The sequence below is a fragment of the Rissa tridactyla genome, chromosome 10, assembly GCF_028500815.1.
Source record: "Rissa tridactyla isolate bRisTri1 chromosome 10, bRisTri1.patW.cur.20221130, whole genome shotgun sequence".
Taxonomy (NCBI): Eukaryota; Metazoa; Chordata; class Aves; order Charadriiformes; family Laridae; genus Rissa; species Rissa tridactyla.
Window position 1 is genome coordinate 11,704,489 of NC_071475.1, and position 24,997 is coordinate 11,729,485.

Here is a 24,997-nt window from a genome sequence, read left to right on the forward strand (position 1 = left end):
CCAGCATTGGCTTTTAAGAAGCCAGCATCTTCTTAAAGTCTTTTACAGTCTTCTAAAAAAAAAAAAAAAAAAACAACAGGTGAAGTGGGACATCTCAAGCCCCTGCATCTGAGAAGAACCCCTAGGAACCGTCTGCTGCAACAGCAGGGAGAACCAGCTGTCCAATGACAGCAGCAAAACCAAATCAATTGAGAGTCAATATCATCTTTGCTGGAGAATGAAAGGTTAAAATTGTATCAGCAACTGGTTGGGGATATGCTTTTGAGGCAAAGTTGCCATTCCTTGCCTGCTAATGGTTGTTTTCCAAAGATTTCATCAATTAAGTTGTGTTCAACAAACTGCTATTTAATTATCAGAGTAGAATCCCGTTAATTAGCCAGCCCCAGAAGACAGCCCTTCATCCCTGTTAAGTGAAATTCCCAACTAATCCCTCCAGCAGCAGTTGTGTTGCAGCCTGGGGAGCCACAGAGAGCTGTTAGAGATGCCCTTAAGTCAGGGAGAATGATCAGAGCTCGGCCCCCGCCTGCTGCCAGCGGCTGTCTTCAGCCCCAGGAAGGTGTCAACCAGCACAAGAAGTGTAATACTCCAAGTAAAGAGCTATTAATTCCTCTTACTATTTCTCAGCTGTCCCTCCTGGCTCCATTTGCCCCAGCGGCTTCAGCCACCACCTAGCCAGCATCTCTTCTTCTCCTGGGGTGGTGCTCCTGCTGCATCCATCCTTCCCTTCCTCCCACAAGCAAAGTCCATGCTTGTGTCTGTGTAAGAGGCCAGCACCTCTTCAGCCAGCTCACCACCATCCTCCACTTAACACCATGCAGCATCAAAGCTTTTCCCAGGAAGATGCTGTGAGCACCTTTTAGAAGGTGCTACAGACATTTCTAAAGCCAGAGATCTCTCCCCTACGTTGCATCTCACCTGGCTTCCCAGGACGGAAGACAATCCTCACACAACAGTAACTCCACACCCAGCAGCCTGGCTGTCAAGACGGGCGTATCAAAGATAGGAAATTCCTACAAAATTCATAAAAACAGCCTGGGAAAAAGAGACAAGTTCTCCAGCTATATGTAAGGCTTCAGCGTGAACTTCCACACCAGCAGACACCAGATAAAGGCCACAAGCACTGCCCCAGCATGGGCAAGTATCAGCCAGGGCTTGTTACCACCCCAAGAGGGACGCAGATGTCTTTAATTCAGCTAATGCAGCAATCTGGGTTTTCTTTGTTGTCTGTCACCATGGAAGTTAAATGTTTTAATTTTATGTTGAAATGCCAGCAGAAATTCATGTTGATAGGAATTCTTTGATATCCATTTAAACAATTTAGATGATTTTGAAGTAGTGGGGGGTTCATTTAATCAAGTTCAATAAAGCACATCTCCAGGTGAAAATAATAAATATTTAAAAGACTAAAAAAATTAACTATTCAACATCCTTTGGTATAAATACATCTGTGCTATGGAGATCAGTAGGGATGAAAAGACAGTTCAAAAATTCTACAAAGTCTTTACATGAATTGTTGCAAAATTCTAATATGCAATTTGTCATGTTCCTGTAAACTTGCATTACGCATTTTGATTTTGATTAAAGCCCAATTTTGGATTGTGGCATATGATATACTGAATTTTAATCAGAAGATATCCATCAACCCAGATTCTAAGTACTAATAACAATTATCATCAGGATTAAGCCATACAGAAAAACACCCTAATTCTATAGGCTAGGGATTTAGAACAATGAAAAACTGACAACAGGTCAGAACGTGGACTGTGGTGGTCAGTGTGCAGCTACCCTATCCTAGGGCTAGGATGAGGTCTCTCTCAGTCACTATCCGATGTTCGAGCATAAAAACAATTTTCGTCAATAGTATGAAAAAAGTAGTATCTTACATTAGCAAGTTCCAGTGTCATCACCAAATTGGCCATGGCCACTTCTGCCAGCAGATCCAACTCAGCTGAAGTCAATGTCTGTGCTCAAAAAGAACCTGGAGGAGAGGTGAGAAGCTCTGGCTTGTTGCCAAAAGCAAAAGTAAGCAAAGGATGAGGTATGTGATTAATTCCCCATTAGTATTCCAGTCACATTTCCTCCAAAGATGGGAAACTATTTCAAGTGAGAAATCTTGCTCTTCAAGCTGTTGAAAATGTTTTTCTCCAAGGTTTCTACTCTTTGCTTCTCCAAAGTCACTTTTTGACTCCATCACGCAGGCCTGGAGGCTGTCCGTACCCATCACACCCACAGCTATCAGCTGGCACTTCATGGGTAGCTGCTGTCCTGAGGTCTCCTCTACCCCTTCCCTGGAAAAAGAGGAACCCCACTTGTTGCAGATAAAAGTGAGGGACAAGCGACAAGTTCATTTCACCTTGCAGGGAAAGCACCTTCCTACATTCCCTCACTTCTCAAGCAGGTTGGGTATCTCCACATGGGACTCAATGGGTGATGATGTACCTACAAGAGAAACCATTCCTAGTTTCAACAGAAGGGAAACATGAACATAGGGAAGAGCTTCTTTGCTTTGAGGGTGGCAGAGCACTGGAACAGGCGGCCCCAAGAGGTTGGGGAGCCTTCTTCTCTGGAGACATTCAAAACCCAGCTGGACACGCTCCTGTCCAACCTGCTCTAGGTGACCCCTCTTTGGCAGGGGTTGGACCAGATGATCTCCAAAGGTCCCTTCCAACCCCCGCCATTCTGTGATTCAACCCTGTTTGTAGTCAAATACAATATTTTAATTTTTTTCAAACAGATCTCAGACAATTTGGAGGTAACTCAAAGTGAGTAGCACCATAAAAAGAAATCCTTGAAGCATTAGATGCATCTTGGAAAGTCACACTGGTAAAAATTAATCTAAATAAGACTAGCTGGGATATTTCATACACCAATACAGTGTGAATTGAGAAACGTCATATAATTACACTGGTTATAGTCTCTGCTTTTTACTTTGAAACCTCAATTTAACTGCAACTCAAAAATACCTCAAATATTAACTAAATATGTACAAGAGATACTACTAATAAGCTTCAGGCTTCTTTTATGATTGAACAAAAAAAATTAAAAAATATTTTTAATCTATGAATAAAACATAGTTAGCTCTTGAGAAAATAAGTTTTACTGAAAAATACAGGGCTTTAAAAAAGCAAGTCTGGTAACATTTAATCTCAGAAAGCAATCACAGAAGCAAGACATTTGGATTTTAGAAAACCTGTTTAATTAATAATACTCATCAACTGCATGGTTTTAATTCATAAATACAGATAAAGTTGTAAAAAAAGGTCACAAATGTGCAATTCTTATTTTTAAATTTATTTTATTTTAATGGCTGCCTCTTAAAATACTAAAGATGGGGAAATCAGTGCAACTTGAAAAGTTCCCAAACTAAAACCTCTTAACAATGAAGTAACGCTCGGTGGAGTGTACGTTCATCTCCACCTCGCAGCTGCTTCTTGTCAAAGGAACTACAGCCATCTTTGGTAGTATAATAAACCAAACTAACACCTCAAACAATTAATATGGACAAAATTAAAAGATTAACACATTTTGTATTCATATTCATGCTGCAACACAAAATCCATGTCTTTTCTGTATTTTTTTTTTTTTTTTTTTTTTAAAATGTCACTTAGGAAGTCATGATGGCTTGAAGCTACGCACGATGGGATCTCTTCCTTTGCACCGACGTCAACGGCAGTTCTGATGCTGACCTTTGGGGGTGCCGGCACGGGACTAAAGCTCTCATAGAAGCGTGAGGGATGGATCCAGTTAGTCTGACGCATTAGAAAGGATTCATGACACTTCATCATGAATGGACACAAAAATAACCTAAGAAATTATGCAATATAAAACATTTTAAGAAAGCCCCATCCCCTCTTAAATAAGAGAGGTGTGGAGTTTGCAGGGTTTCCTGCTGAAAGATCTCTCACTCTAGTTCCAACAGGGGCTCTTTTGAAATCACTGCAATTATAACACTCGTTAACATCATCCCACACAGGTTCAGTCCCAATATGAATGTGTTCTCTTTAGCTGCTCATTTAGCGAACACTTTACTATTTACTCGTACAGTATGTGTGCTGTTGTCAGCGCAAGCCCAGAGTACACTGAATATTAGAATAAATGCAGCGCAATTTCTTTCTCTCTTGGGACACAACCAGCGAGTAAATCTTAACACGATAGGAATGTTTCAAAATTGAAAACTGAAAACACATTTCAGCAAGCCAGTATTCCTCTACGTACAGCACATCCAGGAAACGCAGCACACCATCTTTGTGCACGTTTGCATTTAATCAAGTACAGTACAGAAGAAATTAAAGCCTGCTATCTTAATGAAATAAGAACAAATATGATCTGATTGAAAAAAAAAAAGTGGCCAGAATATCTTTTTAAAGAACCAGTGAAAAATTTATAAAAGCCCAACTAAACAAGCAGAAATTAGTTGGGCGTTGAGCAGTCAAAGCAACTGTTTTTCCTCATTTTCCCAGTTTGAAATGTCAGAAACTCAAAAGGGCCACTGTGTGTAGAGCTTCTGCAGGGCCTTCCACCATCTTTCTCCTTGCCCAGACCACCTCAACACACCAAATGACAACAAATGAGCTTGGCACTTAATGTTTTCCCCGTCAGCCTTCAAAAGCATGATGCTCTCTGTGTGCTAAGGAAGAGAGAAGGAAAAACAAGAATAAAAGAATGTGTAAACTTTGTTGAGGAGCTGAAAAGAGAAGACCATGTATGAGCAGTCAAGGAAGACACAATGTGCCAACAAGTAATCCTTGGGAATACACTATTCTGGTAATACATTTATATGGAGCCTAAAATAAGAGATCCCTTAAAATCCTGATTGTAAATGGTTCCTCTAAATGAATACTTGATTCGAACAGCATGGAGTCTTGAGAGCTATCAAGAGATTTGTCTCGCTCATTTTACAAATCAGGCGTCTTAAACATGAGACCAAATATATTCGACAATTCAACTAAAAATATCTTCTATTTTGAACGGTAGCTAACTTTTATGTTGAAGGGAAAAAACATGCATATCTTCGAAGTAACAATTTGAATGCAACGAGAGATGTTACATTTCCAAGTGGAAAATGATGAATCGGGCAGGATATTCCCATAGAAATACCCTACCAGCATCTCGTTTCCCTAATGCAGCTGGAAATCAACAGTACAAAATACTTACATTTATAAAACGCCACTTTAAAAGGTGTGTGTGGCAGAAGTTTATGTATCTTTTCTAAAACTTTTGCTTCACTTGCCGAAGAGGCATTCACGTTCCAGACTTGCATAACATCTTCACGGTCACGAACGCTGACGCTAACCCCTATTACTTCATCATCTGCGCAGAAGAGGAAGGATCATTAAGGAATACTTTAAAAGTGAGACATGTCTAATTTGATACTTATGTATTATGAAACAGTGCCCAAAAGCTGAACAAACTGAAGAAATGAAAGAGAGCGATCTCCAGTGAGGAGAATACCAATGTTCAAACCAGACAAAATAGTTACCAGAAAGAAACAAACACTGTATTTATAGAAGCTATTGGAAACATTACCTCATAGTGGTTTTAATAAAGTGCCCCAAGATTATTCATCTTTGCTATTAGCACTCTGATCCTTGATTAAAAGAGAATCACAAGACTCCCTTCGGTCAGGTTAGTAATATGAACTACTGAAGGGAATTTACTTACAGCAATGTCTATAAGCAAAAATGGATGGGTGAAACAACTAAAACCCCAGGAACGGTATCTGCAGGAGGTCAGACACCAGCTTTTCCAGACTTTGCTCTCTTTGTCATTTTGCGAAGGAACAGGAAAAAAGAAAAAAAAAAAAGACAAAGGAAAAAAAAAGAAGAAGAAGAAGAAGAAAGCCCCCGTCAGGCTGCTGCTGCTGCTGCCAGTGCTGGTAACTCCACCGCTTTGCTGAAGAAGCCCTTTTTGGAGTGAAAATCTCAGGATGGAGAGCTCAGCCCAAGGCCACACTGTGGCTGGGAGCGGTGGCTGCCTCCCGCAGTGACCTCCCCAGTCCATCCTAAGGAAAGGGTCAGAGACAAGAATGCAAAGGTGGCGTCAACAGCACATGGCCAAGGGAAAAAACTACCTCTGCAGACAGCAGAATGTTGTGTACTTGCTTAAATTGACCTGAGACCACCCCATCGGTGTAAAGGGCAGGAACACCCCCTTCATGACACCAACTCAATTATGCATATCAAGGATTTTGAAAAGCAGCTATTAGAAGTGTCTCTCATAGATCAAGGATTTGAGGCCCGTATTCTGTATCTTCCAATTCTGAAAGGTGGGAAGGCCATGAGAGAAATGCACTAATTGAGAAACTCATTCAATAAAAATCCTGTGGAAAAAACAAAGCCACCAAGGTGAACATACCATCAGCAGCCTACTGCGATACGCCTGCTCTTCTGTATTAGCTAGCTGTAAGAGAAACTGTTAGAAAGAATTTTGCAGAACTGCTCTGCCAACCCAAGAAACTCAATTCTTTTCTCTGAAATGACAAAGCAGTGAAGGAACACTCCTAAGGGGATATATACCATCACTGCGACAGCCAGTTTAATCACATGTCCACGCTTAGGAAAGAAATAAATATGGTCAAAAGAAGTGATGAAGAAATGTCAGGTTAAACTGAAAAGTTAAGATTAGTAACCAGTCCCCAGAAGTCCTTCCCTCTAGGCCAGCGGATCAGCAGGCTCATTATTCACTTCACCCAGAGGCAAGAAACAGTTCTACAACCGAACCTTCACGGATTAAATGGCCACAGACTCGTACTGGCTTTTTGTGACTAAGCAGCAGCATGTGATGATCTATCTAAAGCCAGCCAGCGTTCACAGTCCCTTCCCTGAGTCCATTTCCAAATGAAACCTGCAAGCTTGCAAGCCTGGAGAAGATATTTGTTCACAAAACGACATCGTTAAATTATTACCTCTGACCAAAATCACATGTGAGCTTCTGGGTGATTAACGCCTGTTTTCCAGTAAACCAGCAAAGTATTTTAAGAATATTTACGTAAATTCAATTACATTAAAGATTACCTTGACCTATGCAGTATTTTTAAGCAATAATGAAAATCCTGCTTCTGTGTAGAGAGCTAACCTGGGACTGAGGAGAGCCAGGTTTGTGTTATGACCCTGCTACAGGCTTTTAATATCACCAGAGGCAAACTACGCACCTTCCCTCTGCTTCAGGTCTCCTGCCCCTGACAACTCCTAACCCTTTTAAGAGAACCAAAAGAGACCTTGAGGGCTAATAGGGGCATCCATCCAGCGTAGCTGCTTCCAACAGTGATGATACAAAATATAGTGTAATTTGGGGTTCCAGAATCCTGGCGTTGCAGAATTAATATTAATGATTTAAATGCTGGCTAACAGGTACATATATAAAAAATATATTTTATAGATTATATATATTAATATATTTTTTTTTATATATCTATATATATTCAATAACTAGAAAACCTGCTGGCTTCCCAGGGATGCAAGCTGCTGAGCTTGAGTCTTGCGCTAAGACGGTCAAGAATACCTTCTCCTCCTCTTAATGACAATGGGTCTGAATATAATTTCAGCCCTGTACCCCATTTTTAGCGGTACTTCCATGTTCTGCATTCAAAGTCAGAGTTTGTCATGCAAGCCTCAATAATTCTGAAAAGTTACCTGCTGCACAACAGCCTGTAAACTGCTCTCCGATAGTTGCTAACAGCAGCTCTTTCCAAACTGCAGCCTAAGGAGGGGGAAAATTAAAAAAAAAAGTTACATTAGCATTATTATTTTTCAATTTAAAAGTTAGGTTTCCTAGCTCAGTTTTGAGTGCATTCTCTTTCTGAGGTTGTCTAGACAAAAAAAGAACGTTTATTGTAAGTACCTGCTGTGTTATACAATTAATTTCAATACAGTTGGAGCAACGATTTAGACCCTGCAAATACATACTGCTACACAGAATTGTTCTAATAAACATTTTAAATATTTAACAATGACTTTACTTTCACTTTATCTGTGTCCATGACTCATCTCAAATGCACTAGTTAATGTAAAGCATGAAAGCAGATTTCTCCCAAGTATTTCCCATGATAAAAGACCGTAAGGCTTGTGAGACCCCACCTGGAGTACTGCATCCAGTTCTGGAGCCCCTACTACAAGAGAGATATGGACACATTCCAGCACGTCCAGAGAAGGGCCACGAGGATGATCAGAGGGCTGGAGCACCTCTCCTATGAGGACAGACTGAGAGAGTTGGGGTTGTTCACTCTGGAGAAAAGAAGGCTCTGAGGACACCTTATAGTGGCCTACCAGTATCTTAAGGGGGCCTACAAGAAAGCTGGTGAGGGACTTTTTAGGATGTCAGGGAATCGTAGGACTAGAGGGAATGGATGAAAACTAGAGATGGGACGATTCAGACTGGATGTCAGGAAGAAGTTCTTCACCATGAGGGTGGTGAGACACTGGAACAGGTTGCCCAGAGAGGTGGTGGAAGCCCCATCCCTGGAAGTTTTTAAGGCCAGGCTGGACGGGGCTCTGAGCAACCTGGTCTAGTGGGAGGTATCCCTGCCCATGGCAGGGGGTTGGAACTAGGTGATCTTTAAGGTCCCTTCCAACCCTAACCATTCTGTGATTCTATGGTTTCTACAGAAAAGAATTACTAACCACTTTAAGAAAAGTGCCTGAAAACCCTACCAGTAAATTAAATTGATTTATATTTAAACATCATCTTTACCAGGGACTGTAGTGATAGGATGAGGGTAGATTTAGACTAGATATAAGAAATTTTTACGCTGAGGTTGACAAGGCACTGGCCCAGGTTGCCCAGAGAGGTGGTCGATGCCCCATCCCTAGAAACATTCCAGGTCAGGTTGGACGGGGCTCTGAGCCACCTGATCTAGTTGAAGATGTCCCTGCTCATGGCAGGGGGTTGGATTAGATGGCCTTTAAAGGTCCCTTCAACCCAAACTATTCTGTGATACTTCTAAGGAGTCCCTTCTCTGCTATATGAAGTTATCTTGAGTTTTAGCACTATTAAAAAACCCAACATATCAAACGCACCAGATTAAAACAAAAAACAAGCAGCTGCGAAGATGACAAACTAATAAACTACTTTAATGGTAGTTTCTGAGCACTCCTAAGCCATCTTCTAGAAGAATACAAAGGATTTCTGTGACTCATCATCATCTATCCAATGCATCATATAAAGCTGTGTTATGGGAAGGACCATCTGATGCTCCCGAAGCAGGCTGAGGACGTCAGCGTGACAGCCTCTGATGTGGTGGCCTTTCGCCTGCCAGTGGACCAGCTCAGAGACTGATGGTGGGACTGACCACGCACACTCTCTTTACCAGGCACAGCGCTCACTACTGTGAGTTGTCCTAATGGTCTCAAGGGTAGGAAGCACTTCATCCAGTAGCAAGCAGATGCAGGATCAGGCTTATGAGGATCTAAAAAATCTTAGTTTTTATATTAAAAAAAAAAAAAAAATCAGCAGACAGAAAGGGTCACTGTACGCATGCAACAACATTTTAAGTGTCAGTATTCTGTCAGTCAGTTTTTCATACCACTTCAGAGACCAGTATCTTTAGAAAAACCTGCATTTTCTTCCCTCCACACCATCTCCAAGAGCTGCTATAGCATATCGTCTTTTTGAGTTAGGTCTGTACAAGATGTTCATCTTAGCCAAGGAGACGCTATGTGCACACGCAACGAAGAATGAAGCCAAAAAGTGAGAAACGGGCATAAAGACATTATTTATGCTATTTACGGAGGCACTAAAAGCTTACTGAAGTTCACCTTCAATTAAACCTTTCAGAAGTGACCCAGGATGTGTGGTACATAGTTTGAGAGATCAAGAAGTACCTTCATTTCAAAAAGGGGCTATCAGTCAGCCTCTGAAAAACAAGGCTTCTCAGGCCCCTAAATTCACCACCCAGTAACGCAGGCTCCCCAAACCACGTGTCACTTCTGACAATCTTCACACCTTGGATTATAAGAGGAAACAGAAAATTTCAGTCTTTTGCGATCTCTTGGGACTGCAGGGAGGAAAGCTGCAATTCACATATGGGGAAAAAGCCCATAGGCCAAAATCAATTAACTTTTGGCTGAAATTTCAAGTACCACTTTTCAGCATTTAATGCCTGCTGCAAAGCTCTCACATTTTTCTGACACTTCGCTTTTCACGTTTAGAGGCCCGACCCAGAACAAACTCACACACATAAAAACCACCCTTGAAGAGGTCGAATCTCCTCACCATGAGAGTTCTCAGGAGGTGCACGCGACTCACGTGCATTTCAGTAGGGGCGCAAAGAGAAACCCAGTAGTTTCAGCAGGGCTAGAACTATGACATGCCTGAATGGATTTTATCTTTCACATTTTAAAATTAAAAAAAAAAAAAACCACAAAAAAAAAAGACCCCAAGCAGCACTACAGTTTCACAAGATGCATACGAGGGGATGTGACAACTCACTGTTGCCAAAGGGGATGATCCTACTTGTCTTTTCTCCTTTATGCCCTACACCCATCAAAACACTCTCCTGGCTGTAAAGTCAAATTAAAAATAAAATAAATGGGAGACTTTTTCTGACATTGGCATGCATTAAACTGGCTCACAAAACAATCCGATGAGCGCCAGGGCAAGAGGGATCAGGAGAGTACAAGCAAGATCTTCCCCTTTCCAGGACAAGCCATGAGACGGGATTAGCTATTGGTGGAAACAACGTCTTGGTCCATGTTTGGGGAGAGAATGTCACAGCGCTACTCACAGCCACGCACAGGTACAAACACGCAATGCCAAGCAGAAATAGTCCTGCTGAGTCTGACAGAGACTTTAGGAGCATTTGGCCCTTCAGTGAAACTCGAAGTTGTGCTGGATTGTGTGTGTTGACTTTTGAAGAGCATTATTGTGGCTCTGGCTATAATTTAGCATGTAATATTATCAGGAAGATTTTCATTTTTTTTGCATGCCTGTAAGCAAACAGCCTTGAGAACAAAGGCGATTATAAAATACTGTGTTTCGAAATGGAAATGGAGTATAACACTGCAGCTTTCATTTGCTTGTTAATACATTGATAAGTGTTATCACAAGCAAGAGATATGGAACTACGTGAAAAGAAACTTTTGCTCATTGTCTTAAAATAAAAGGTTATAGATGGTAAAATACTGTTTGGTTGTTGTGTTGGGTGATGTCAGAACTAAAAAGCTTTACAACAGCTTAATCAGATGGAGTTTCAAGAACCGCCCCTTACTAAACAATGTCTAAGTAAAAAGTCAATAATTACATACCGTACTTTCTTTAGGGACCTTCATTTTCCAAGTACCTCCTTTGGCATTGCTTTCCTCTTCCCTGGTTATGGAAAATAGATCAGTAAGATAAACACTCACATCCACATCTAGATAAACTTATGTTTGGGGTTTAATTTTCCCATAAAAATGTCATTTGAAATGCAATTACTAACTCCAGGTAGCATGACTCAAGCCATGACTTCCGACATCAGAGATAATTCTTTCATTGTTCGTATGAAGCCTATCTCTCAACACCTAATCCCTTTCCTAAGTTCTGCATGTTGGAAAATACTGACATTTTTCCTGACTACAGACCATCTTAGAAGTGGCTGCATATTATATGGGAACAAGCCACAAAGCAATTTTATGTTTTTACTATGGTAACCTTTTATATTTTGGAAAAAACTCTGGCATATTTTCACAGAAGCAGCTTATTACTCTCAAGTTTATCCAGTTTAATAAAAGAACATGAGAGCACTTCATTTCAGTTTTGTGACAGCGAGAAATTAATTGCCCTTATTAAGAGAAAGGCTGAAGCTGCCCCGGGTCAGGGCACAGACACAACCATTAAACTGCCTCATAATGACAAAGGCACAGCGTACAAACCTGTGAGCTGCAAGTTTATTCTGTCACAATTCTTTTTATAAGATTTTTAAATTAGGGTTCTAGTTTCCTGTTAAAAACTCTGTAATAGCTAAGTTTAAAGAATAACCTAAAATTCATCTTTGGAATATCTAAGACCAGTATGAAACTGGGTCTCCCACCAATCCAGACAAGCACTGGGAAAACTCTGGGAGAACATCTTCAAAAAATCTGTAGTCCTCAATTCTTACTTCAGAATTTGTTTTTCTTCCTAAAAAACAATGCTGCAATTCACCAGTATACTGTAACTGTAATCTGAGAAAAGCTTCTTAGCAGTAATTACTGAAAAATTAGTGGGTTACTGATGAGATCAATCTCTTGCAATCCCTTTCCTAAAATACAAAATTACTTTGACAGTCTTAAAATAGAGGTATTGGTTTTTTTAGAAGAGGTCTTTGCATTTCACACCTCTAATAGTCCCTTACCGAATCAAAGCTGAAAACAGAACAAACTAAAACAAACCCCGAAATGTTCTCAACTCATCCTTACAAAGATATCAAGACCTGCCCACAATGGCCCAGTTGATTTATACTGACACCAACATTTTTTCAAACCCAGTTTAGCTACCCTGACCACTCACAGTATTTTTAGAAAAGTAACGTAGATGCATTTCACTTGAGAAAATTATTTACTTGTTCAGTAGAGTAGGACGGAAATCTCCTGTAGTAAGTCACCACCCAGTCAGCTGCACTATGATCAAATTAAAGACCTCTAATCCAATTGCGATCTATGGAAACGATGCCAAAAAGCTCAAAACTCTTCAGAAAGTGCTTCGGCACTTTGTGTCAGAGCTGCACCAGGACGAAGGCACGCAAAACTCAATTTCTGAAAGGAAAACCTCAACGATTTATACTTTATTCCATTACTGTCTGACAATCAATCAGGAATTCAGTGCAATGAATCATTTCATAATGCCTTAAGCTAGTTTTAATCCAAGGTATATGTGCATTTATATGCATATGAAGCACAATTTTGCACAGGTGATGAACAGCTAAGGACCATCAGTCGTTTGCATTGTTATTACATTAGCTTCAGTGGAAAGAAAGAAAAATTTGCAAGATAAAAAGTAATTTAAATGCAAGTAGCCCATTCTGTATATTCTTGAACTGAAATTCAGAAACATATTTTAATTTCTTAACTTCTATTTCATAATTTAATTTCCTTCTTCTGTTTACGTTCAGAGGTGGACAATTAAATTACTGTGTTTTTAATAAAGACTCTGTAGTACTTTTAAGCTTAACAAGATCCTTAGGATACTTCTTCTGTGGGTCTCTCGAGTTCAGGAGTTTGCAGGCAACAGAAACGAGACATTCCTGTCCCACGCCTGCTCCTGTCACCCCCTCGGGTTTGTCACTCCCCATTCCCAGAAATGACAACACACGTACCAAAGTGGCCGCCTTTCTCCCCGCATTAAATGGTAACTACATCTCAGAGGCAAATTTGTCACTGGAGGAATGTTGTTGTAGACACTCCAGAAGTCCTTAAAAAGAAAAAAAAAATACTAGTTGCATTAACAGAAGAGAGTAAGTTTAACGTAGTTTTACTTCCTTGTTCATTTTCTCCAAAACAATTCCATATCCTGCTCCCAGAGAACTGGCACCTTCTACGTGACAATAAAATGCTCTGAAAAGAACTTGTTGCAATTTCACTTCTATTTCTTTTTTTTTAGATGTCATTTCTGCAGAAGTTGGAGAAAGAAGGGAAGCACTTCAACTGTCATAGGAATAGAGAGAAAAAAATAATCAAAATGAGAGTTACACTAGGTACGTCAGAACAACCCAATACATAAAACTGTCTTAGCATATTAAAAATATATACTTTAAATCAAGTATCCACCTTGCTTCACTTAAGAATAGTCTAAAACTTGATTATGATTATCTTGAGTTACAAAACCACCACAAACAATAATTCTGTTGAACTGAATGCCTAACTAGCAATCCAGCTACTTTGTCTAGATCACAGTGAAAAGCTGCAAACAGACGCAAAGAATTTGAGATGCACACATTAATACAGGAATGGGGGAGGAATTAGAGGACCCAAGTTACCAGGAACCATCAGATTACTTCCCAGCCTTTCTGCTGCTAAAAGCAGAAGCTGTCCTACATGTTTGGGGCGGATAAAAGGCACCCAAAAGCAGTGGTGAGCAACACAGAGGGATGACTGAAAAGATCCCAATCCCCTTTCTTCTTCATCCAACAGCTGGGAATAAGAAAGGATCTTTAAAGACGTGCGTTGCATCAACATGCAGTAATGCAATATTGCGCATTAGTACAACTCATTAAGTATTATCTAATACTTAATCATTAGCACAACTTTAGAAACAAAGATTGCACAATTATGTGATATAATTTTGTGGCCCTTGGCAATTCTACTTACCAGCCATTACCCAGTCACAGGAAGAGATGGAAGACTATTAAAAATATATATTAAAAAAATAGAAATATAAGAAAACTTCACTGCATGACCAATGGGGACATTCTGGTGACACGGAGAGGTGAGAGGGAACCTCTCCCAAGGGTCTGAAGGACATTTCCATGCTTTATGCCAAAGAATTTCTACTGATAAACTCATCTCCAGAAAACTCCAATTTTGGCTCCAGAAAAGCCAATTCATTTCTTAGGCCAATTCCATCATGCGACGTAACAAGTTGTGCAGACGTTAATGAGAAAGTGTTATTTAAAACTTCAGTAGATCACTATGGCTGGGCTGCTTCAAAGAGAAGGTTTTGGCATTGCCTTAGAATTTCAGAGCTTTAGTGAACTAGAGTCAGCCTAGCATTAAGGTGAGACAAATACCAATTTGCTACACTTCATGCTAACTGGTATTAAAACAGAAATGCAATTTTACTTGCAAGAGATGCCCGCTACTCGGCACTGGCAGATGACGCAGACGTGCAGAATTTCTCATTGCTGCAAACATTGCAGTACTTTAATTCAAATCAATTTGCTAGAAATTCTTTTTTAAAATTCATGCTCAAGGAGAGAAAAATCAAAAAACCACAAGCTGTAACTTTTAGTGTTTGTGTAACGATTTTCTGTATTAAAAAAATTGAGAAAAGGCAGGAAAAATATTTTAAATACATCAAGTATAACACCCAATGGAGACAAAAGTGGAAACTCAGGGAAGTTTAAGAAGAGTGTTCTTGCCTGTTCAATTCAATATGCTTCCTCCTTTCCTGGTCTGGAAAGCCAAATGAAATTCAAACATTGACTAAGTAATACCCCACACAACCCACAATAACGCTTATGTCTCATACCACAGGTAAGCAAAGCCACAGGTGTGACGCATCGTATGAGGAGAAACGAAACTTAAGGTGTGAAGTTACATTAATAACATGTGGTAACTCCCACAGTGAAGCTTTACACCTTACCTGTACCGTTTGTACTGTATAAATCTTCTTCAAATTTAACGCACATTCAGCCGCTGTTGTCCCAGGAAGTGACCTCGGAAACAAAGTAGAGATTAATAAAAATATTTATTTTATCAAGGGGGTAGAAGAGAGATGGATGGGGAAAGTGAATCACGTGAGTGTGAAGTTGAAATATTCACATGTCAAAGTCGCACAATAAACTCCAATTCCAAATATCATGAATCATTTCATGTGCTTTTACACTTTTGAATAAATTAAGACTCACTGGGAATTTTGTAAAAATGTTTTGATTTGAATTAGGAGTTTTAAGCCAAGAATAACAGTGCTCCTTTTAATGGCCCTCCTTGCGCGAGGCATCAGAAGAAGCTCTGCAGTTCCAATGCGAAGGGCTATCAGCGAGGGACCACCAGTTAATCGCATTTAATACAACCCCGAACCTCCTTGAAGCGTTTTAACGTACTCTCAGCCTTCCATCCTTTTAAAAAGAAAAGTCATCCACGGAGTTTATAGAATGAATGAACGATTATTTGCTCGGCAGCCGGCCGAGCACAGGCCGCTAGGTGGCAGGGACACACAGCCGCCGGCGGGCAGCGAGCCCCGTCACCCAACCGCGCTGGAAGCCTCCAGGGCTTCCCCCAGCTCTTCCACCACCAGCACTTGCTGCTTCAAGCCACGTCTACTACCAGCACTTCCCATACAGCCGGGAGGTCCTTGGGTTGGTTTCATGGCCAGACCTCAGGGTTACGCTGGTGTTCACCAGGCACCGTTTAGCTTCTCCAGCTCACCCTGGTTATTCCCAGCTCCCATCTGGAGCTGCTCCCTTTAGGCACCTGTCCTGGTTTGAGCGACACAGGACTTATTTCTCTTCTAATGCTTGGGAAAAATGCACATTTAGAATACTCTAGTGTCTGAATTTGTGAAAATATTTACTTTATAGCCAGCTATGCTACAGGGGATTCAAGGTCTGGGTGTTTCCGAGCTCACCAGGTGCAGGGATAAGAAGGAGCGGGACCTGGGCACTTGACCCAAGCTGCCAACAGGATTATTTAATACCATGAATGTCACATTCACTATAAATCAGAAAGTTTGCTGAAGAGTTCTCTCTCTTCTATGATGGCTGTGATCCAGAGAACTCCTTGCCCCGGTGCCGGAGCCCTGAGCCTTTCTCTTCCTCCCAAAGCCACAGAGCTCGAGTGCCCCACATTTGCTGTCCCCTGCCAGGAAAGCACAACCTGCTGTGGAGAGAATGGGCCGAGTATAATCCTTGTCTATTTTACATTGGTATCGGGATCAACATTGTTTCTTTAGTATCAATGTTAATGGATTTAGCCTTATCCTATTAAATCTGTTTATACTTTAGCCCTCATGATTCCTTGTTTTTCTCCCCGATTCCCCTTCCCAGGTGGGGAGGGATCATCAGGTGACAGAATAATTGCCTAAGCAATATTAAATTGCTGTGGGTTTTTCAAATCATAACAGCACCCCGTCATCTGAAAAGTCTTTTCCAACCTAAGTGGTTCCATGATTCTGTTTATAACCTTCATCACGACTCTTCGGTGCGTGCGACGCAGGGAACGGTCCATCCACATCCCCAGACATCGCTGGCTCCTGTCACCACACTAATAGCGCAAGGTAACAACCATCTTACAATTCCCAGCACATGCCCCCCACAGACGCAATTTGGGAGGAATGAGGTCAAAATTGGTAAGGTGAATGCAGTTTGTTAGAACTGGAAACAGTTTTTCCCCATCAGAAGCTGAAGGAGGGTTTCTAAAGAAAAATGAAGATCAAAGACAAAGCAACCTCCCATTGCATCTTAAAAGAAGAAATAAAAATGTGTGAAATGACTAAATCTGGAAACAGAAGCAACAGAAGCAGATTTAAGGAAACATGGGGGGAAAAAAACCGCAGCTGTTGCTCATGTACCTGCTGAAGAAAGGGTAAGGGCAAACCAGATCTCAGCAACGCTTCCGTCAACACGGCTGTTTGTCCTGATGCATCTGATCAGCATGAAATATGTCCAGGAAAACACAAAAGTAACTCTCAGTTGTTACAGATATAATTCAGGCTCTGGGGGAAAAACTAGGTATTTGTGTAAAGGAAGAAGTGTAACATGCAAAACTACTGGAACAGCATCACATCTTCAAAACTTTAATAAAAGTTCCAAAGTTTTTTGAAGGCTCCTATCAAAAGTAAGTTACTTTAAAAATACGTACAAAACCAGCAGAGAAATCCCTCTCAACTTTTTCAGTATAGAACAAACTAACGTCTACTTTATTATTCGTCTGTTAATCACTAGATAAGGGTACATTGCAGCTGTGGAGCTGATGAGAAAACTGTGTTACATGTCCAAATTTCAAAAATCACTTTAACTAGAGCTTATAAAAACACGCAAAACCCAAGGAGTCTCTGCGGTGCAGGTTCTAGTCCTGTGCCTCATGAACTATGAAAACTCCATGGGAAAACCGATAACTCAGGAACAACAACAGCCAAAACTTTCATCAACGTGTTCAAAAAGAATTATCATAGTAAGAGTATTTTTTTTTTTTTTTTTTTTACATTCTACACACAGCATTAAAGAGCAGAAAGAAAAATTCACAGTATTTAACAGAAACAAAGTCAGTCAGGTGGCTTTTGAATGCAGAAAAGAAAAAAGTAGTACGTTAAAACAGACAGAAAACTTCGCCAGTGATTTAACTGTTTGTCAGTGGGGAGCAGAGGATTTGCAACAAACCCCCCCTAGTTTTTAGCTTGTTGCTGACAGAAGTGGCTCCTCTCTACGAAGCTTCATTTCATACATTACAGAACACAAACAAGCAAAACCTGAGATAACTTTGCCTGTGGGTGTCTCACACCACTGCCCGAGAAACTACTTCTCTGAGGCACTACTGCCACTTTGCTAACTCAGCAGTCACCAAGGGTTAACTTTGTTCTACAGCATGCGATATCACCACTCCCTATCTCACACTGATACTGCCACTGAGATGCTGCCATAGTAAGGTCTACAATTAAAATTTATTCTCTAACGATAGCCTTCAAAGGTTATCCAGATAATCACGGTAGCCATTCAGAAAAATCAGCGCCGTTTAAAAGAGCAGCTGAGAAAAACAGACAATATTCCGCTCTGAGGTTATAACATGATTCATTTTGATAGCTGCAAAACACATTTTCCAGAGAAACAATGTGACCAGCTGGCAGAAGACCCCAACCAACCAGCAAATTATCTGTTTTAAAAGTTAAGGTGAGCTACCATTTACTTCTAGTAACCTGCCTGGCGAGTGCTCCGTGCCCACTGAATTACACAGCATTATTTCAGCCCTTCACCCAGCCCTGGAAAGTGTCAGTGATTTATAGACATGCCCCCAAACTTTTTTATAAAAAAAAAAAAAATAAATACCAAAGGGAATGCAAGTGAGAAAATTATAACATGCATCAATGTAGAAGTTTGGGATCATTTGCTGCAGAAATTACACCTGCACAAATTTGGTTTAGCGGATGAATATAAGGCAGAGATGGTATTTTAATCACAGACAGAAGGAAAAAAAATCTCAGTTTCCTGCAAAATTACAGATTGCTGGCAAATTTGAACCACAGTGATTCTGCGATAGCCACCCATAAACTCAGTAGATCAGCACAAATGACAGAGTGGGGTTTTGTGCCTTGAAACCAACGAAATTGCGATTTCTTTTTTTTAACTGAGTACACAGAATAAGTTTAGATTAAGTTAGCAGAAACGGCAGATGACTTCCTAGTGAAGGAATCTGTAGAAATTCGTATTTCTGTAACTCTTTAAACGAACACGCTATAAGCGAGTAGTAAGATGGTTGTGTATTTTGCTAAAAACCTCAACACACATGCTACCATGGAATGGGAACCCTGCAAATACTGGCCCTGGAAATGAAGCTATTACAGGATTCCTCCCTTTCGGATAACTTTACTGCCATCAACAATAAAGTTAATCCGATCTGCCATACTGAACTGTCAGTTATCATCATGGTGAGCAATTACTTTCCAAGTAACTCAATAGGCCCTGCAAGTCCCTGCGGGAAGGGATGGGTCCTCCCAGCTGGGTCCCAGCACCAGCCAGGCACCGATGGCTCTCCCGGGGATGGAGGGAGCTGGTCCATCGCCACGCCACCTGCAAACCCACATCTGGGTTCCCCACGGAGAGTCTGCCCATAAAACATCCAACAGTTCTCCTGCTCTGCCTGTTTTGTGCCCCGTGATGCCACTTTTCTGCATCTTCAGAATCTTTAAGGGAGAAATTTTAGTGCAATATCAGGATTAATCGAGTCGCCAAATCAGGCCAGAGCCACCGCACAGCATCTCGCAGCAAACCGCGTGGGCATCAGTTAAAAGTGGAACATGGAAATAGGGATAACCTACGTGAACTGAATCCTAACGCCGGCTTGCTTCACTACTCCTCCTTTATTCCAGCACAAATAAAGAACAAAGGATACAAAGATAACTTCCATTGTTTTATCCATGAGTAAACCTCCAGGTGGTTGTGCTTATGTTAATGCCTGATGCTGAACTGTAGCTCTTCTGTTTCCCTGCAAAGAATTAAGGATAGAAGTTTTTTCATATGTGCTCACACTGGCCTTTGTCTCCCAGTGGGAATCTCATCGCAGCTTTAGCGGGAGCTTTAAAAGCTGCCAAGCGCTTTTGAAGATACCCCTGTAAGTACTTAGCCACAACTGCTTTTGGTATAAATAAGCAAAATATTTACTTACAAAGCAAAAACTCAAAAACATGCTGTGGCAACTAAATAAATCTGCTAATCCATTCTGAATACAAAGACTAATTTCAAGCCATCAAAGCCTGTCAAAATGCATTTACCGGGTTGAACATTCTTATAATATTAACCATCATTTTTCATTGTAAGCCACCTACTCATGAGCTCTAATAGACGAAATAGATGATTCTAGATAAATAAGATTTTGCTATAGGGAAGAAGGGAAATTATTAAGCTCAGTTTCAGATATCTGATGCGTTCACTTATGAAGATTCACAATTACTATGAAAATTGTTCCGTATCAACCAAACTTTATTTATATAGAACTTATCAGTATAACATGGAACGAGAAAAATCAGCACAAAAGGATAATACGTTTATGCAAGAATATTTTCGCTTTCCTGGAACAGACTAATAACATCGCGTTATATTTTACAACGTTTACAAGCATATTCTTCCCCTCAAAAAGATACAGAAGAGTTAAAATATTCTCGCAACAGAAACAAAATGACCTAACAGTGTATTTTAGAAGTAAAGCAAGAAGACAAGGCAGGCAGGACGTGACCCTGCAACGCGACCCGCGCTGCTGCACACTCAGCACTCAGACTTCCATGGAAGCCAGCGCGTCTTTGACCAAGTTTACCTAGAAGTGAGACTTCTGTGCCAGGCTTTTGTGTGATCTGTGCTCAGTTTCTGAAAGCACTGATTTGTAAAGAAGGGCACTGGTATTTTCCTCGCTGCTGGCTGAAAGCGGTCTGTCAGCAACGCTGGCAGCTCAGCTGCACTTAGATCTTTAAAAGCGGTCTTTCCGCAAGGACGCGCAACATCTTCATTATTGCGTGTGCACGCACACATTGGACCAAAACCTGTTATCCCTGACAAAACCTCAGGCTTCTCATCATGAAGCTGGAAAATCAGACAACTAATAGTACGTTCTCTCTTATCTTCTGGTAGGGAAAGGCTTACTTGGTGCAACATCAAACGTAAGGAGGCATACACCACCCAGGCTAAACAACCCTCATGATTTGCAAGGTTTGCCAAGTGGGATATTTGCATCATGTCCACACGTTCATCAAAAAGCACAATCAGCTTCACAGCTTTGTATTTACACAAAGATCGCATCCAGATTCGCAACCCCAAATCCTATTAAGGGATGGCTCCAAGCACCTACCCAGGACACCCCAGCCTTTGATGGTCATTTCACTTGACTTCTCCTTTTGTACAATCCCCGTGTTCAATGTGCTACACAACAGGAATATAATGACCAGATTTGCAATCCTTGGTTTTAATTTTTTATTTTCAGTGATGCATTCCACTTTGTTGTAAAAAAAATAAAAAAATAGATTAAAGACTACACAGTGTAGCAAAAACCAGAAAGGCACCCTTCATTTCAAAGCCAGAAGCCATTATAAGCAGGACCCAACACCAACCTGGAGCCTCACTGAGATAAGCACGAGTGTGCAGAGCCACCAGCACGGATCAGCTTCCCAAGGTGGTACCAAAGCCATCTGCAAGACCTGCTGAAATTCCCCATGGGCCATAACGTCACTGCATGTAAGAGTACTGAAAATCAGACACGTAGGTATGAACTTGGAAGCCTGCAGAATGGACAAATAAAACAGCGTCCTGGTTTGAGTGACACGGGATTAATTTATCTTTCAGTAATTTTACCTTTCAGTAAGGTCTCTTCTAATGCTTGGGGAAAATGCACTTTTAGAAGACTCTAGTGTCTGAATTTGTGAAAATATTTACTTTATAGCCAGCGATGGTATGTGGGTTTCAAGGTCTTGGTGTTTTCAAGCCTTGCCAGGTGCAGGGATGAGGAGGAGTGAGACCCAGGCACTTGACAGGGTCCAACAGGATTATTTGATACCATGAACATCACAGTCAATAAAAATTACTAAGTCTGCTGAGAAGTTTTCTCTTCCTTAATGGCTGCAGTCCTGAGAACTCCTTGCCCCGGTGCCAGACCCTGAACCCTTCCCTTCCCCCCGAAGCCGCAGCGCTCGCAGTGTCCCACACTGGCTGTCCCTGCTGGGAGCGCACGGCTTCCTAAGATAGAATTGGGCTGGGTATAATGCTGGTATATTTTATATTGCTATCAGGATCAATATTGGTTCTCTAGTATTATTAATGTTAATTATTTAGTCTTATTCTATTAAATATGTTTATATTTCAATACTCGTGTTTCCTTGGTTTTTTCCCCAGTTCCCCTTCCTAGGTGGGGAGGGGTCATCGGGCGAGAGAATAATTGTCTAAACAACAGTAAGTTATTGTGGATTCTTCAAACCGTAACAAACAGCAGACCTAAAGCCTTGGTCTCAAGACTTCCAGCACGTGAACTTAAAACATTTTAGCAGTTAAAAAGGAAATCTTGTTTCTCTTAAGAGACAAACACCTGACAGCTTCTCTGAAACTGCTCACCTGCGAGCATTTGAAGATCACAGATGGGATCTTATTTGTCAAACTGGTGAATAACATTCTCCCAAATGCTTTCATCATGCTCGCTTTCCTAAAGCGTATACGGGGTAAGATACCAGAGAGCGATATCAGATGGTTACTATTTTAGACACACATACCAAGAAAGGCTTAGCGCTTACGGGAAATGCAGATGCCCCGCGACACGTGAGAGATAATGGCAATGGACCAGAACCTGGTGACAGGATCCCAGTCTCCAGATGTTAAGCCTGTGCCAAGGCATTCACAGAAACAAGTGCTGATGGAGATAAAACAAAGGCATTTACTGCTGAAGCAGGAGACGTATCGAGAGCCACTATGATAAAAGCAAGGTTGTGAGCCCCAAGGGAATCACTTGGTAGCATATCACTAGTTGCTACAGGAAGTACAGCTTGGCTGATGGATATTTATTTTAACAGTGTGACTTAATGAAAAGATACATTTTGGAGATGTTAATATGTATGTCACGGACCTCTCGCAGTAATTTAATAGAAGGAGATAACTACAGATCTAACTCAACGTGTGTTTATACTTAAGCATCACTTCTTGCCTTTCAGCCCAAGTACAGGGCAAAATTTAGTGGCAGTCAAAAATCAGTGCCATCTCATGAGGAAATATCACCGCTCCACACCAGGTATTACTAAAGTAAGTTAAAAAAGCGCCCACAGTTATCTCCTATGGAAAGTCCACCCTGTGCAAACCTAAGCAACGATCCCTTCATCAAATCCGCGTGGACGCACTGCTAAATGTCACAGCCCCTTCTGCAGGACGCTGTAGAGAGACAGGAACCTCCACACGCTGCAGTGAATGAAGTTCACGGGTGCATCTCTTGTGTGCTTTTTAATGCCTTAACTGTTTTTTAAGTGTATGAAAAATGCCTTGGCTGCTGTCATTCTTGTTCCCTGCCATTATTCTATCCCTGCTGCTGGTAAACAAAACACAGTTTTGTGTATATAACGTCCCACGGGTCGTTGTTTTCTTTCCCTCACATATACACTCTTGGTTTCATAAGTTAAGGAATAACAATGCTACCTAATGAAATGCACTTACATGTGATCAGAAAGAAGAAAAAAACCAATAAAATAACTGAATTTTAAGAGTCTAAATTACAGTGGAACCAAGACATGGGGGGGGAAAAAAATAGCACGATGCAACTCAGGAACTTGAAATAGATTTTAACTTCCGATGTTGATTATAAAAGACAAACGTGCTTATCTCCACATGGCTTGTGTAAACAAACAGATCTGGATGTAGCTTGCTTAAAGACCAGTTCAAATGGTGCTTTTTAAAAACAAACAGAAAACACAACTCAGATCCTGAACCCGACCATAACTACATCCTGAGTTCAAAAGGATTAACCAGAAATAGCTTGTGGGGGTTTTTTTAAGGTTTGATTTGCAGGACCTGAGAATATTTGTGTGTTTTCAACAGTTTGTGTTTTTTTTTTTTTTTTTTTTTTTTTTTTTTTTTGCTATTTCTCTGTCATGAGTTGAAAAGTTACAAACAAGGCAGTATGTTCAGTGGCAGAAAGACATATAAAGGAAAAAACTTTCCTTCTGGAGTTGGAGGAGAGGAGAAATACAAGAGAAAATTGAGAAAAGGGAGGTGCAGAAGATTAAAAACAAGATGCCAGAGAGTACACACTGGAAACCTAATATCAAACTCTGATTTTAAAGTTTCTCTTTCAGTTTTGACTTGGGTGCCTGGCTGTCCGCACCACGGGATGAGCTCCCCTGGCAGCTCTCCACAACAGGCTGCAGCTTCAAGAACCCGAAACGCAATCCCACCGCGTGAACGCTGCCGTTAGTTCATAAATCGGAGCAAACCCTTCAAAACAGCTCACCTCCGGTTTTAAGAGTCAAAGCAGTCAAACCTGACTATTCAAGAGTCACAAAACCCGACGGGTCGGGGGGGCGCGGGTCGGTTTGGGACACCCCCGCCACGTCCCACCCCGCAGCAGCACAGCCCAACCTTTCGCCTTCCCCCCCCCACCCCGGGGCTGCCCAGCGCCAGGGCTAAATTTAGAGTTCAAAACGCCACCCCCGGTGGTTTTAACACACAATCCCCGTGTGTCCGTCCAACCACAAAACCGAGAGCGTTTGTCAGAAACCCGTTTCCCGAACTAACTCCCGGCAAACGCCGCCGCTTCCCGAGGGGAAGGGGACACCGCATCCCCCGCTCCCTCGCATCGTCCGGTTTCCCAAGATTAATTTCCCCTTCTCCAACCCGTTCCACGAGTGGAAAAAAAAAAAAAAGAAAAAAAAAAAGGAGAGAGAAAGCGCAGAGATGCTTTCCACAGACGGATTTTTAGGGCTTCTCCCCCTTCTTTTTCCCCTTCTGCTCCCTCGCCCGGCTCGGTGCGTCCCGCGGGACTGTTGCTCGCCCCCGGCCCCCACTCACTTGTCCAGCCAGAAGGTCCAGGGCGAGTGGAGCGGTAGCCCCGCCGGCTCGGCCGCCCGCCCGCCCCGCCGCTCGCCGCCGCGGCGCTCGGGGGGGCTGAGCGCCATCTCCCTGGCCGGGGCGGGGGGGCGAGGGGCGGGCCGGGGGGCGGGG

At 41.6% G+C, this 24,997-nt stretch overlaps 1 protein-coding gene and 1 long non-coding RNA gene across 5 annotated transcripts; both read right to left on the reverse strand.

Moving 5' to 3' along the window:
- Positions 1-1,066: 1,066 nt before the first annotated feature.
- Positions 1,067-24,969, reverse strand: EIF4E3 (eukaryotic translation initiation factor 4E family member 3). Of its 3 annotated transcripts, none has more exons than XM_054216513.1 (7): positions 24,845-24,969; positions 15,253-15,325; positions 13,268-13,362; positions 11,241-11,301; positions 7,632-7,698; positions 5,155-5,310; positions 1,067-2,439 (listed from the first exon to the last, which is right to left on the reverse strand). In XM_054216513.1, exons 1-7 carry the CDS (start codon positions 24,949-24,951, stop codon positions 2,384-2,386), a joined length of 615 nt encoding a protein of 204 aa, XP_054072488.1. In that variant the 5' UTR covers positions 24,952-24,969; the 3' UTR covers positions 1,067-2,383. The 3 variants fall into 3 exon arrangements, with proteins under 3 accessions (XP_054072488.1, XP_054072490.1, XP_054072489.1); XM_054216515.1 differs by lacking the exon at positions 1,067-2,439 and adding an exon at positions 3,174-3,804; XM_054216514.1 differs by lacking the exon at positions 1,067-2,439 and adding an exon at positions 3,174-4,627.
- Positions 15,333-24,378, reverse strand: LOC128915759 (uncharacterized). 2 transcript variants are annotated; one of them, XR_008468744.1, is made up of 4 exons: positions 22,588-24,378; positions 21,418-21,585; positions 19,713-19,805; positions 15,333-18,476 (listed from the first exon to the last, which is right to left on the reverse strand). It is a non-coding gene; the product is annotated as an uncharacterized LOC128915759 (long non-coding RNA). The 2 variants fall into 2 exon arrangements; XR_008468743.1 differs by having other exon boundaries at positions 22,567-24,378.
- Positions 24,970-24,997: the final 28 nt, after the last annotated feature.